The 14,867-nt window shown below is 45.1% G+C and overlaps 1 protein-coding gene across 2 annotated transcripts; it reads right to left on the bottom strand.

The window, feature by feature from the left end:
- cidec (cell death inducing DFFA like effector c) lies at window positions 1-14,279 on the bottom strand. 2 transcript variants are annotated; one of them, XM_055648144.1, is made up of 6 exons: window positions 14,118-14,279; window positions 10,754-10,836; window positions 7,399-7,528; window positions 4,353-4,502; window positions 2,905-3,089; window positions 1-911 (listed from the first exon to the last, which is right to left on the bottom strand). In XM_055648144.1, exons 2-6 carry the CDS (start codon window positions 10,804-10,806, stop codon window positions 782-784), a joined length of 648 nt encoding a protein of 215 aa, XP_055504119.1. In that variant the 5' UTR covers window positions 10,807-10,836; window positions 14,118-14,279; the 3' UTR covers window positions 1-781. The 2 variants fall into 2 exon arrangements, with proteins under 2 accessions (XP_055504119.1, XP_055504120.1); XM_055648145.1 differs by having other exon boundaries at window positions 14,182-14,273.
- Between the last annotated feature and the right edge of the window lie 588 nt (window positions 14,280-14,867).

The following is a 14,867-nucleotide window of genomic DNA, read 5'->3' as shown; positions in this document are numbered from 1 at the left end:
TTAGATTTCAGAAAAATATTTTGTATTTACAAAGTTAGAAAAATTAGAAAGTATTAAACTTTCAATTATATTGCAATTCATTTTTTTATGGGTGGAAGAATTTTGCTATGACCACAGTTGGACACGAATAGATTACTTTATTATCACCGACTGATTTTGTCCTGGTAAAAGATTGTTTAATAGCTTCGAAATTAACTAAAACCGTAGCAAGTACAAGGGATTACAATTCACCAAAACACACATTCCCTGACTTTAATAGAAATCTCCTTTGCATTTGAAAATAAATTACTGTTATAAATAGGCCGATCTAGACCAATAATTGCAATTGTGGAAAATCTGTGAATGTATAATCTAAAAGGAGGGTGACAGGTTTTAGGCAAAACTGCAGACATGTGGTTAAGGATACATTTAATTCTAGCGCAAGTGAATGCTAAAGGAAACTAATACTACATTTGTGCACTGCCAGAGCAGATAAATAAAAGTCTAAAAATGTGATTAGTAATTAAGTTTCAAATCGATTAAGTGCAGTGATGTGAGAATCTGATCATTCCATGCATAGTTAGTCCTCTAAAAACACTCGGCCACATGAAGCAAGCACACATTTGTTCCAGTACTGTTGTGATCAGGGTTGACCATGTATCTGCAAACAATGCCAAAGTCGAGCCAGAAGCCACTTCACATGTCGATTAGAGTCTGCATCAATAGTTTCATAAAATATGCCAAAACCAAGTTTATGAAAAATGTCATTAAAGTAATCTACGAGTATTTGGGCTAGTTGCCTTCATTCAAGACGATGGAAGGGTTTCCCCTGCCGCTCTTCCTCATCCAACAGCTGTTGGACGTAGCTTGAGGTTCCAAGTAGAATGTGTCCTGTAGCTTGCATTGTGTACATTGTCAATCGCAAGGCTTCCCTAGCAGGAAACAAAACAGTGTTAATAAAGAGAAACTAGGAACAGCAGATGCTGACAGTCTGAAGAACGGTCCCGACCTAAACATCACCGATCCATGTTCTCCAGAGATGCTGCCTGGCCTACCGAGTTACTCCAACACTTTGTATCTAGCATTGAATAAACAATGTTGTACAAAGCACTTCCACTAGAACAAACAAACTGTCTAAACCAATTTTCTGCAATGCAGTTCAGCCATGAGCTGAAGAAACCACAACTTCTCACCACTGCATTTTCATTTTTCTGCCGCTTTTTTGCATTGGAGCAAACAGATGGTGGTTGGATAGGATTAGTTCTGTAAAAGCATGTTTGCGGCTGCAATACAAGTTTGATTGAGATAACCCAATCATACAAGTACGAGAGCTGATGAGGGTCCATTGAAGGAGATCACCACCACGTGGGCTGTCCGATGGTGTAATTAATTCCCTCAGCTCAACAACTCACTTTAACGCTGACTGTTGCCGTTTGTAAGGAGTTTGCAGGATCTGTGACAGCACAAGTTGCTTGTGGATGCTCTGATCTTTGCCCATATCTCAAAAGCCTTGTGGTTTCAAAGGTTCATTCGCCACTGCATATTGCCCCAGGTGTGCAAGGGGATGGTAGAATCTGGGGATAGAGGGAAAATCTTTATGGGAATGTGGGGAACATGGGATTAGAGCGGGGTGTTGTTAATGAGGGTTTGATTTGGACAGAGGGCCACAGAGTCTGCCTTTATACTATATTTCTGACTTTGGAAAGGGACAGAAACTAAGAATGTTTATTGATCGTACACAGAGAAATTGCAAGTGTAAGAGGTAGAGAGATACAAAGTAATGGGAGGGGCGGGGAAGATAAGGCTAGAATCTAAATTATAACCATATAACAATTACAGCACGGAAACAGGCCATCTCGACCCTTCTAGTCCGTGCCGAACACGTATTCTCCCCTAGTCCCATACACCTGCGTTCAGACCATAACCCTCCATACCTTTCCCGTCCATATAACTATCCAAATAATGGGATGGTCAAGCTTGCATTTAACAGCAAGAAAAGACAAAGTACAAAGTCAGCTTGAATGTTGATGCAGGGACAAGATTGATGTGGAAACCACACAAAAACAAAACAAAAAGTTGAAGTGAAATTGAAATGGATGACTGCCGAGTTAGAGTGTAAGGATATGCCAGGCAAGAGACTATTTTGCTGTGATTTGAGAGGTAGCATGTTGCAGGCAAGAAGATCTTGGTAATTGAAGTAGTAGGTGGTTAAATTTTTAAAAAAGTGGCAACTGATAGTTTGGGTACTAGGGGTGCATGATAGAAGTGGTGTACCGGGACCCGTCACACTGGCAGGTGATGTGAAACGAAGGGAAAACTATACTGGCAAAAGAAAGTTTAATGGTATCCAAGATTACTTTAGTTTTATTGATCAGGGGAGGCTTGTATTTACAGCCAAATCGGGACTAAGTTGTCCCATCCCAAAAGCAAATTCTCATAAGCCTAGACTGTTGAGCAACCCCCTCATGAAGATGTCCATTCATGAACATGAATCTCACCAGCAGAGAGTTAATAAACAACAGTCAGGACTTCTCCAATGTTTGGGTGCCCTATTGATTGAACACAATTTGAATGAATACTTTATTGTCACAAGTGACAAGTCATAGTGACAGTCTTTGCTTGCTTGCCCAAAGTATGCAAACAGTCACCCATAAAGGGTGCTCAAAGTTTTTTTGTTGGAATGAATGGTTTGACAGTGGACAATTAAATTTATCACTACATAATTGTCAATAATAATTCAAGAAATAAACCAGTTCTTGAACAGTAACAAATTTCAGTGATCCAATGCGTTTAAGAGGGAACTACAGATGCTGGAGTTGCCTATTTCCTTCACTCCATAGATGCTGCTGCACCCGCTGAGTTTCTCCAGCATTTTTGTGTACCTTCAGTGATCCAATGCTTTCCAACTCAGAAATCTGTTCTTACCTCATTATTTTCTTTGCTCCTGTACATTGCACATCACACGATAACGAATAGGAGCCGTAGAGGGTCACCTTCACATTCAGGCAGCCGATGAAATCCTGAGGACTTTCTTTGTAGAGGTCAAAGGTTATTCTGGCAACATCTCTTCTGCACAATTTGTCAGGGAAGCCCCGGTGAAAGCCAACATTCTGTTTTAAAAAGAAACTTTAATTTTACTCCACAAAATGTAATCTTCTCCATGTATATTTTTCTCTAGAACTATTTTGTTGGTTACACTTTTGTTAAAAAATTTTTTTTTTTTTTAATTGTAGGAAATATCTGTTTGGAGGTCAGGACCTTGAAACAAGAGACAGATTATGGAAGGTTAACATAGAAACATATGTGCAAGAGTAGGCCATTTGGCCCTTCGAGCCACCACCACCACCACCATTCAATATGATCATGGCTGCTCATTCAAAATCAGTACCCCGTTCCTGCTTCCCCCCCACCCCACCATATCCCTCAATTCCTTTAGCCCCAAGAGCTAAATCCAACTCTCTCTCAAAAACATCTAGGGTCTCGACCTGAAACATCACCCATTCCTTCTCTCCAGAGATGCTGCCTGTCCCGCTGAGCAAATCCAGCTGTTTGTGTCTATCTTTAGTTGGCCTCCACTGCCTTCTGTGGCAGAGAATTCCACAGATTCATAACTCTCTGAGTGAAGAAGTTTTTCCTCATCTCAGTCCGAAATAGCCTATCCCTTATTCTTAAACTGATTCCTGGTTCTGGACTTCCCCCAACATCGGGAACATTTTTCCTGCATCTAGCCTGTCCAATCCCTTAAGAATTTTATATGTTTCTATAAGATCCCCACTCATCCTTTTAAATTCCAGTGAATACAAGCCCAGTCGACCCATTTTTTCCTCATATATCAGTCCCGCCATCCCAGGAATTAACCTCGTGAACCTACGCTGCACTCCCTCAATAGCACGAATGTCCCTTCTCAAATTAGGAGACCAAAGCTGCACACAATACTCCAGGTGCGGTCTCACCAGGGCCCAGTACAACTGCAGTAGGACCTCCTTACTCCTAAACTCAAATCCTCGTGCAATGAAGGCCAACATGCCATTAGCTTTTTTCACTGCCTGCTGTACCTGCATGCTTACTTTCAGTGACTGATGTACAAGCACACCCAGGTCTCGTTGCACCTCCCACTTTCCTAATCTGACACCATTCCTGTTTTTGCCACCAAAGTGGATAACCTCACATTTATCCACATTATACTACATCTGCCATGCATCTGCCCACTCACCAAACCTATCCAAGTCACCCTGCAGCCTGCGGCATCACACTAGTCACTGCTAGTGTCATTCAAACTGGCCAGAGAGCCATTTTAACATCTAAAGACTTGCTCATTTAGAAGAAAATGTATTTGCAGTTAAAGAATTCATAAATAATGCCAGCGTCCACACCTTTGGTAGTGTCCATTTTTGTCCCTTCTCAATGACCATGAAGAGGGTGTGATCTAATACAGTCTGAAAGAATTCCTCACTCTCAATGAAAGTTCCATCCTCCTCCAAAAGCAACGAGACACTGGACGTTGTGTGCAATGATTCTTGGACCTGAAAGCAGAAGAATGTTTAGAAGAACAAAACACAAAGTACTGCAGTAACAGGTCCGGCAGGTAGCATCCCTGGAGAATATGGATAGGTGACTTTTCAGATCAAGACCCTCCTTCAGACCGATTGCAAGGGGGGGAGAGGGGGGGGGGGGGGGTTAGGGGATGAAAGGAGGGGTAGGACAAATCCTGGCCGGGGGGAGGGGGGGGGGGGGGGGGGGGTGATGATGGGCAGATGGTTGGACAAAGCCCAGAGATGAAAAAACAGAAGGTGTGAAACAAAACGGGCTGGCGTGTTGCAAATTTAAATTGAAGGAAGAAATGTAGGTGTAGTGGGAGGGGGACAGGGAAAAATAGGTGAGAGTCCAGGTGGGGCACAGCAAAAGGTTATTCAAGGTTACTTTAAATTGGTGAATTAAATATTCATACTGATTGTATTGTATTGTATTTTAATGACCACATGGCCAGGCTGGTGGAATTTGGGTCGTCAGCAGCCATACAATAATAAAGAACACACAACCACAATAAAAGAAAGTAACACAAACATCCACCACAGCATTCATCACTTTGGTGGAAGGCACAAAAATTTGGCCAGTCCTCCTCCATTTCCCCCCCACCCCCCGTGGACAGGACCAGAGTCCAGAGTCAGTCCAGGATCGGCTCTTCCTCACCGGAGACCGCAGCTTTAAGTTGTTGTAGGCCGCAGGCTGGCGGTCGAGATTTAAAGTCTCCGCCGTAGCCAGAAGCACCGTAGACTGCAGGGCCGGCGGTCGAAGCTCCCCTCCAGGGGTGATGGTAAGTCCATGCCGGCCCTGCGGTAGAAGTTGGCCGCGGGCCGGCAGTGATGGCTTCTTCTTTCCCCGGGTCCCCCACGAGGGATCCCGGGCTGTAGACGCCGCACCAGCTGGAGCTCTGCAGACCGCGATTTCAGGCTGCGACTTCAGGCTGCCGGGCCAGCGAAACGGAGCGCTCCCCTCCAGCGAACCCCAGCGAGGGCTCACCCGCTCCACGCCGAGAGTCCACGCTGCGCCTGCCGTTGAAGCCCCGGGAACGTCTCTGGGAAAGGCCGCGCCGATCCTTGATGTTAGGCCACGGGGGAGGCGACCCGGAAAAAAGTCGCCTCTCCATGGAGGAGGCAACCGAAGCGGTTTCTTCCCTCACCGCCCCACACCACCCCCCACACAAAACACACAAAGAAACACAAAATACATACTTTAAAACGTACTAAAAAATAAGAAAAAGTTGAAAAAATACCGACGCGCTGCTGACATGGCTGCTGCCAAAGCAGCGCCCCCTCTTTTGATGGGTTGTAAGGTATTCGTTGAATAAGAAACCAAACTTAAATGTTGTTTATCCTTTATAAGCTCACTTTCAAAAACCTTTCCATGAAGATAAAAGTTAATACATTGATATAGGTTATCAGTTATGTTTTCAGCAAACCCCAGTGCAGGTTTTTTTTTTCCCCAACATCTGTAAAATTCTACTTGCCCTTGAGGTTTCCATCAAAAGAGATGTGTGAACATTGATATATTGCATTTCAAAGGTCAGTAGACAGTGATTCACCCCCATCCCCCCCCCCCCCCCCCGACCAAGTTATTTCAGTGCCATGATATTGACAACTCAGCACTAACTTCACTACTAAGAATATCATGGAAACTCTCGTTGAGTCATGCATCATCACACTTTAGTCACAGTCCAAAAATCCTCATATGGTGTGGGTTACAGTACTACATAGTAGTACAAGGTCTTTGGCAAAAGCTCAATTTGCAGTAAAAGCAACCTCACCGGCCTCATCCACATCAACAAGACTTAAACTCAAACAAGGCTTGTGGCAGCACAGCTGGTAGAACTGCTGCCTCACAGCACCAGAGATCAGGTTCAATCCTGACCTCAGGTGCTGTCTGTGTGGAGTTTGCATGTACTCCCTGTGACCACGTGGTGGTCTGATTTTCTCCCACATCCCTGAGACGTGCGCTCTTGAAGATTCATTGTCCCTATGTGTAGGGAGTGCATGCAACAGAACTCGTGAACAGGCGATCGATGGTGGATGTGCCATAGGGCTTGTTTCAATGTTCCATCCCCAAAAAACTACAAACAGAGCATACTGTCGTTGTGTCCTTGGGGCAAGACACTTCACCCACCTTTGCCTGTGTGTAAATGTAATGTAATTATGTGAAGCACTTTGGGGTCAATGCAAGTTGACTAAAAATGTGCTATATAAGATTATTATTATTATTATTATTATTATAGGGAGTGGATGCAACAGAATTCGTGAACAGGCGATCGATGGTGGATGTGCCAAAGGGCTCGTTTCAATGTTCCATCTCCAAAAAACTACAAACAGAGCATCCCTTTCAGTCAATTTGTTAATGGATATAACCAGATAGTAATCCACATTTTACAAACACGAATTTCAAATGTTACAAGTGTACTTTAATAGTTTATTTCAGAATTACAGCGCAGAATTACAGGCCCTTCAGCCCACGCCAACTAGTGATCCCCGTACACCAACACTGTCCTACACACTGGTGAAAATTTACACCGAAGCCGAATTAACCTACAAACCCGTTTGTGTATTGGAGTGTTCGAGGAGACTAGAGCACCCAGAGAAAACCCACGTGGTCACAGGAACAACATACAAACTCCATGCATTCAGTACTCTTAGTCAGGATCAAACCCGGGTCTCTTGTGCTTTAAGGTAGCACCTCTACCGCTGTGCCATTGTGCTGGCCCAATAGTAAAGCACACAATCTAATTTCCAGATTATAGGAACAACAAGCCATGCGTTTATGAAGTGAATAACGCCCATCCAGCTTCTTGAATACTCGAGGCAGGAGCATTTGGATGCTTACAGTCCACACCAGAGCTTCAATAAAAACCATTCATAAAATAATCTTCACCTTGTCTAGTAGATCCTGAAGACTCAGAGCCATGATGCCCTTCTTCAAACTCCGGTCCCAATTGCACACTCGAAATGGTCTTTGGGATGGAGCATTGTGCAACAGGTGGGATGCACGTGCAGAGACACACCTGAGAAAACAACACCTTGCAAGTATTATTGGATTCATTGGTAAAGAGAGAACAAGGACCACAGCATGGATCAAGAATGTACTGAATTTTACATGAAGTCTAGACAAGAAACTGCAGATGCAGGAATCTCAAGTAAAACACAATGCGATTCAATCAGAAGGTCAGGCAGCATTTGTGGAGGGATTGGACAGGTGATATTTCTGGTCATGAACCTTCTTCAGCCTCAATTATTTAATCTTCTCTTAAAGAGAGCATGTAGGGATTTCTGAAAGGTTACATTTATTGCAGCTTTCTACTTATTGCAACAGGCTTATGTTGACATAGGAGCCTGCAAAGTCTTTTACTTGAATCGATAGATGCATGATTGGATGATAATTACTGTCAAGGCTGGACATGTTGAGAGAAGCAACTCAAATCAAAACAATAGCACATCTAAATAAGAGTTCCTTTGTTACAAAATCACAGAGGAGCAACGAGTCCCTTGTTTGTGAGAGAACCAGACAAGATTGTACTGTACCAATTAATGATGTTCTTTATTGTCACATATGCACGACACAGTGAAATGCTCTTTGCATAGCTCACACATGCTTTTTTTTGGCACCATTTGAAATGACACCATTTGCATAAAAAACATCCAAAGACCTGTCCATGTGCTGGATGCCCTTGATCCTGGTAAGTCCCAGGTTGCTGCAGGGTCTCCATCACCCTCAACCGGCTCGGCACACGCACAGATATCCCACTTCTTGCCCGGCCATCTTTGTTTCTCCTGGGCACCTCCTGCAGCCGACCTTGAAGGTGCTGGATGTAATGTCCCGGTCCCGCTCCTACCAGTCCGCTCCTCACATCCGTCGTCGCCAGCGGCTCCCTCCTCCTCGTCACTCTGATCTTCAGGGCCGAGCTCGGAGGCTTCCGACCTTCCCCCCCCTGCAGCCAGCAGCCTGCCGGATCCTCCATCATGGTGACGAGCCAGGCCTGTTGCCACGTGTGGTTATGGGCAGTCAGCTGGGTCAGTCTTTGTTCATTGACTGTTTCTCCTCTCTACAGATGTTCAATAATTTGGTGGGTAACTTTTGCATTCTCTTGCTTCAGATCGACATCAACTTATGTTCTGCATCTTGGCTCCAATGTTCCTTTTATCTTCTACTGTTGGCACCACAAACTGAACAACTGTCTCCCCTCTAGCTGACATCCCCTCTTCATCTCTCCAATTTACTGGCAATTAAATCAAATGTTTGCAACTTCAAGAACCAGGGGCCACAGTCTTAGAATAAAGGGGAGGTCATTTAAGACTGAGGTGAGAAAAACTTTTTTTTGTGAATTTATGGAATTCCCTGCCACAGAGGGCTGTGGAGGCCAAATCACTGGATGGATTTAAGAGAGAGCTCTAGGGGCTAATGGAGTCAAGGGATATGGGGAGAAGGCAGGCACGGGTTATGGATTGGGGACAATCAGCCATGATCATAATCAGTGGCGGTGCTGGCTCGAAGGGCCGAATGGCCTCCTCCTGCACCTATTTTCTATGTTTCAAATCTCAGTAATTTAGTGAGTTGTTTTTTGAGCATGTGTGTACTTGTGAATATTTGTACATGCACTCACTGAACTTTTTCTCTCATTTATCATATTGTTTACAGTGTACTATGTTTATATACTGTAGTGCAGCAAATAAGAATTTCATCGTTCTATCTGGGACATATGACAATAAAACACTCTTGAACCAACATGGTTGGCGTTGATGAAACTGCCACAGAGAAATTAGTAGAAAAGAATGCTGGAAGAACTTGGGCCACTCAATATGGAGACAAAGAAAAATCCAAGTCAACACTTCAAGACCCTGCACCTGGACCAAGAGGGAAGAAAAATTGTTGCCAGAACTTAGCTGATCAGCTCTGGAGCTAAGGATGCAAGTCAATGTTTCTGATCAATACCCTGCACAGACTGAGGGGGAGGAAAGGTTGCCAGTGTATAGCAGTACAGGGCTGGAGTGGCAGCATTGGGTAGAAGCTGATTAGTGATAGGTGAAACCAGTGGGAGGAGATGAAGGCAAAATGGGACCTGATGAGGGGAAAGGAAGGGAAGGGAAGGGTGAACCAAGGGAGAAAACCAAGTGGACAGGCAAGTGTGTGGGTAGAGCAGATGACCCAAAACTGGACCATTCAGATGCTCATACCATTGGGTTATCGACTCCCAGTTAAAAACGAGACATTGTTCTTCCAATTTGTGTTTGGCCTCAAAACAAAGAAGATGGACGACAATGAACATTAACACGCGAGATCCCTCACGCCTGCCGCGTTCTCCTCTCAAGCACGACCACCCAACCATCTAGTTTCCTTGTTTAAGAAGGAACGGCAGATGCTGGAAAATCGAAGGTAGACAAAAGTGCTGGAGAAACTCAGCAGGTGCGGCAGCATTTATGGAGCAAAGGAAATAGGCAACGTTTCGGGCCGAAACCCTTCTTCAGACTGAAGTTTCCTTCTCCCTTTATTCACCTTTCCCATTCCCTTCCCCCTACTGGTTTCACCTACCCCCCTGTATCCCACTCCACTCCCTCAGACTGCTTCATACTGGCAATCTCCCCCCCCCCCCCCCCCCCCCCCAGTCTTGATGCAGCATGTAAAAAAGAAACTGACTTGCACCTCTGTGCTTCCTTAGATGCCAACTTCCACTGTTATCTTCCCCACCCTTTCAGATTCTAGCACGTGCCGTCTCTTTTTGTCTTCAGAAATGTCATGGACTTGCCTGGAAATGTCTGACGAAGGGTCTCAACCCTAAACATCACCCATTCCTTCTCTCTGGAGATGCTGCCTGTCCCGCCGAGCTACTCCAGCATTTTGTGTCTATCCTTGGAGCTTACTTCAGTGGCTTGGAGGAAGTGGGTACGTGTACAAGTACAGCACATTGAGTCCTCCTTGGATTTGAGCCAAATACTGCAAGCTTATTTGCAATTTCCCCTCAGCCATTCTCAAACAAAAAGAAACAAGCATGTTTGTTAAAGCCTTGCTAGCTTCCAGCAGATTCACAGAAGTGTTGAAGAGCCAGTGGCTCTTGTCCAGCAGTGGCAATGGAAGAATCATCAACATCGGTCACCAGGTAGATGGGGCAAGCAGGAAACAACACAGAACCAATGGTACAAGATTCTGGACACTTAGCATTAGGTCACAGATAACCAGTGATCACAGGTAGGGAACTGTGCTCACTGAAGGACGATCATATCAATAGAGATTTTACCTGGAGATGGAACTGGAAGATAAGAAACCGATGGACTTCTTTGCATATTCCATTTTCCTCACTCTTACAAGTGCCCGGTAGACCTGTTAAAATAATAATTTGCAGAGGTAGATATTTCTCAAAATCTCCATGTAATAACGAGGAACTGCAGATGCCGGTTTACTAAAGATTGTTAAAGTACTGGAGTAACTCAGGAAATCAGGCAGCAACTCTGGAGAACATTAATGGCAGATGTTTTGAGTCAGGATTCAGGTTGATTGCAAGGTTGGGAAAGGGGTGGGGTGGGGGGCAGGAAAGAAAGATGGAAGAGAGGGGCAGGACAAAGCATGGTCAGGAATAGGTGGACACAGGCAAGAGGGCTTTTGAGAGGCAGATTGTTGGACAACGGCTGGAGAACAAAAGGCACAAACTCAAAAGGAACAGAGTTGATCAAGTAAGAGAGGATTTAGAAAATTGCAAAAGGTGGAGGAAGGAATGTAGGTGGAGGGGAGAAACTGGAGCAAGGGTTTGGGGAAGGGGAAAGAAATGGGGTGTCATGGAGAGAGAGGGCATTGGTAGAAGTTGCCTAAAAAAGTGGAGAATTCAATCTAGCGGTTGCTAACCAGTTTCACTTCCCTTCTCATGCTCACACTGACCTTTCCATCCTGGGCCTCCTACATTGCCAGACTGAGGCCACATGCAGACTGGAAGAACAGTCTGCTTGGGTAGCTTACGACCCAACAGTACAAACAGCGAGTGTGTAGGAAGGAACTGCAGATGCTGGTTTAAATCGAAGATAGACACAAAATGCCAGAGTAACTCAGCGGGACAGGCAGCATCTCCAGGAAGAAGGAATGGTGACGTTTCGGGTCAAGACCCTTCTTCAGACTGATGGAAAAAGTGTCTTGACCCGAAACATCACCCATCCCTCTCTCCAGGAATGCTGCCTGGCCCGCTGAGTTACTCTGGCATTGTGTCTATCTTTGTATGAACATTGAATTCTCCAATTTTACATACCTTCCACAAACACCCCCTTCCCATTGCTCCCCCAAACATTTCCCCTCCGCATTCCCCTTCCCTGAACGTGGCTGACACTGCACCAGTTTCACAATCTTCCTATCCTCAAGCTTCATAATTCACAACTATTATCTTTTGGACTCATGCAGGTTTCATCACTGGACTTCGGCCGACAATCTGTCTGTCAATAAACCTCCTGGCCCGTGTTCCTTATTACTTCCCGACCAGAACAAGGTACGACTATTTGGGCGGCTACTCATGACCATACAGACTTCACCCCGTGACAGGGCATCACTTGTATGGTCGTGAGTCGTCTCCTCAGTCACCAAATAGTCGTAGCGCCTTTCTGGTCCCCGCTGACCTGCAACGACCTATGATGGGTGCCAGCAGTCGCCGAAAAAGTCACGTAAGTGGGACAGGCCCATAATAAAGTCAACAACAGTATAGCAAAAAATTAACTGGATGCTGGAATCCTGAGCAGAACAAAGTGTTGGAGTAACACCAGGTCAGGCAGTTCTGTAGAATGAATGGACAGGCATCCGCAGTTTCTTGTGTCCATTTTACTCCTAAATCTCATCAGGTGAGGCAACTGAAATTCTCCCCATAACACCCTCTCTCACTGCTTCCACTCTGTGGTACCTTGTACAGGTATTTAGGTCAATTGGCTTGGTGTATGTGTAAAATTGTCCCTATAGCATAGTGTTAAAGTGCGGGGATCGCTGGGAGGTGCAGACTCGTTGTGCCGAAGGGCCTGTATCTCTAAACTAAACTATGTTTGACACAGACATGTTGCTACAGCAATGAGTCAGAGTCAGAGTCAGAGTCAGACTCAATTTAATTGTCATTTGGACCCCTGGAGGTCCAAACGAAATGCCGTTTCTGCAGCCATACATTACATACAAATAGACCCCAGCCTGTATCTCTAACTAAACTACGTTTGGCCACAGAAATGTTGCTACAGCAATGAGATTTTCCATACTTGCATTTACTCCACATTACCGATCTACTCTCCCCCCCCCCGATGTCACCCCCCCCCGATGGCGATTGTCCCGCGGCCATTAAAGCCACGCCGGGTGGTGCGAGGTCCCCACCGGGTCTTGGTGTTAGAGCCCCCGGCGTCCTCGCAATAATATAAGCCGCGCGGGGCAGTGGGTTTGGAAATGCTAGAGGCAGGAAACTTGTTCCCCTCCAGGGAGCCATGGGGGGAGTCCCGCCCAGGGGCACAGACCCGTTTTGGAGCCTCCGACTCTCCGGTAGATAAGCAGCAGCAACGACAGCAGCAGCAGCAACGACAGCAGCAGCAGAATGAGCTCCACCCGCTCCGGACTCGGCCACTTTTCAACGGTGACAGAGTCCCCGGTGAGTCTGTGGAATTCTCTGCGACGAGAAAAGGTCAGTGTGCAGGGAGAGATCTCCAGTGCAGGGAGAGAGATTTTCCATACCTGCATTTTCTTCCCATTCCTGATCACCCCCCCCCCCCCCGGGAATTTAGAAGGATGAGAGGGGATCTTATTGAAACATATCAGATTATTAAGGGTTTGGAAATGCTAGAGGCAGGAAACTCCCGATTTTGGGGGAGTCCAGAACCAGGGGCCACAGTTTAAGAATAAGGGATAAGTCAATTAGAACGGGAATGAGAAAACACTTTTCCACAGAGTTGTGAGTCTGTGGAATTCTCTGCCTCACAGTGTGGTGGAAGCTGGTTCACTGGATATTTTCAAGAGAGAGCTAGATAGGGCTCTTCAAGATAGCGGAGTCAGGAGATATGGGAGAAGGCAGGAACGAGGTACTGATTGTGGATGAAGAGCCATGATCACATTAAATGGGGGTGCTGGCTCGAAGGGCCGAATGGCCTACTGCACCCATTGTCAATTCCTTACATGTGGCAGCACTGTAGATAGGATGTCAGTCTCATTTGAGACAGAATGACAAACGTGATTTGCCAAATAACATTTAAGACTTCCATGCCCTTCTCTCCAGAATTGCTGCCTGACCCGCTGAGTTACTCAAGCTTTTTGGGTCTATTTTCAGTTTAAACCAGGATCTGCAGGTCCTTCCTACACTTTAAAGACTATCCTCTGCCATAATACGTCAAGATTATACCTAAATGGTTACTAAACAGTGGCTACAAGATGGATGTACACTACACCCAAAAGGGAAATGTCAATTCAGACAGATTACTTACACACTACAATTTACAGGAGACTACCGGGGAGTTTCAGTGATTTATGGAGAATGATTAAACAGAACCAGAGAAAACAAATTAATTTGCACAGATCTACAACACTGCTAGATATCCCAGACTCAAGTAGAATGCATCAACATGTCAGTACAGGGACAAATCTAATTTAGAAAATACAATACTCACTTTAGTTGATCCCAATATATTTAAAAGCCGTCTCAAGTTTTTTAAATCTCTCTCATATGCTTACGTTATAGATTGTGACTGGTTTTCCAAAGTTCACTGTCAGTAAAATCAATGACTCAAGTGGGTCAAAGTTCTGTTATTGAATTCTTATTCCATACTCCCACGTAAGCACAATGAGGGAGTGGCAACGAGTGAATTTGGCAATAACACGTTCAAAAAAAAAAGTGGTTTGCTTTCAGCCCTCCCTTACATGGATTTATGTATATAACTAATTTTTTTTTTCTTTTTTTTTTTTTTTTCATTTTTTCATTCACAATTAATCTACAAAATCTTTGAAATCCTGCATGGTCAAATTGAAGCCATGAATGCTGGTCACTTGCAGAGCTGATTGTAGAGTCTGGCGGTAGAGGAATGTGAACTAGGGCAGCACAGAGGGAGAGCTGCTGCCTCACAGCACCAGAGACTTGGGTTGAATCCTGACCTCGGGTACTGTCTGTGTGGAGTTTGCACGTTCTCCCCATGACCGCATGGGTTCCTTCCAGGTGCTCCAGTTTCCTCCCATACACCACAGACGTGCAGGTTTGTAGTTTAATTGGCCGCTAAATTCCCCCCCAATGTACAGGGAGTGGATGAGAAAGTGGGATAATAGAACTAGAGTGAACTTTGTGTTCCTGCTTCATCTCCAAATCAAAGACACGCCATTGCAGCTCAGCAACTACAACAGAGGATTGCAGCACCTTTTATGGTCTA

The sequence above is a fragment of the Leucoraja erinacea genome, chromosome 16, assembly GCF_028641065.1.
Source record: "Leucoraja erinacea ecotype New England chromosome 16, Leri_hhj_1, whole genome shotgun sequence".
In the NCBI taxonomy this organism is placed as follows: domain Eukaryota; kingdom Metazoa; phylum Chordata; class Chondrichthyes; order Rajiformes; family Rajidae; genus Leucoraja; species Leucoraja erinaceus.
Note: the sequence above shows the minus strand (reverse complement) of the source record. Positions and strands in the feature narration are given on the sequence as shown.

What these genes read in the sequence shown, in the direction of transcription:
- cidec (XM_055648144.1), bottom strand. Translation starts at nt 10,806, where the DNA reads ATGGAATATGCAAAGAAGTCCATCGGTTTCTTATCTTCCAGTTCCATC. An exon ending in TCTTCCAGTTCCATCTCCAG is followed by an intron (nt 7,529 to 10,753) that starts GTAAAATCTCTA and finishes TTGTTTTCTCAG; the next exon opens with GTGTGTCTCTGCACGTGCAT. An exon ending in AAAAATGGACACTACCAAAG is followed by an intron (nt 3,090 to 4,352) that starts GTGTGGACGCTG and finishes TTTTTAAAACAG; the next exon opens with AATGTTGGCTTTCACCGGGG.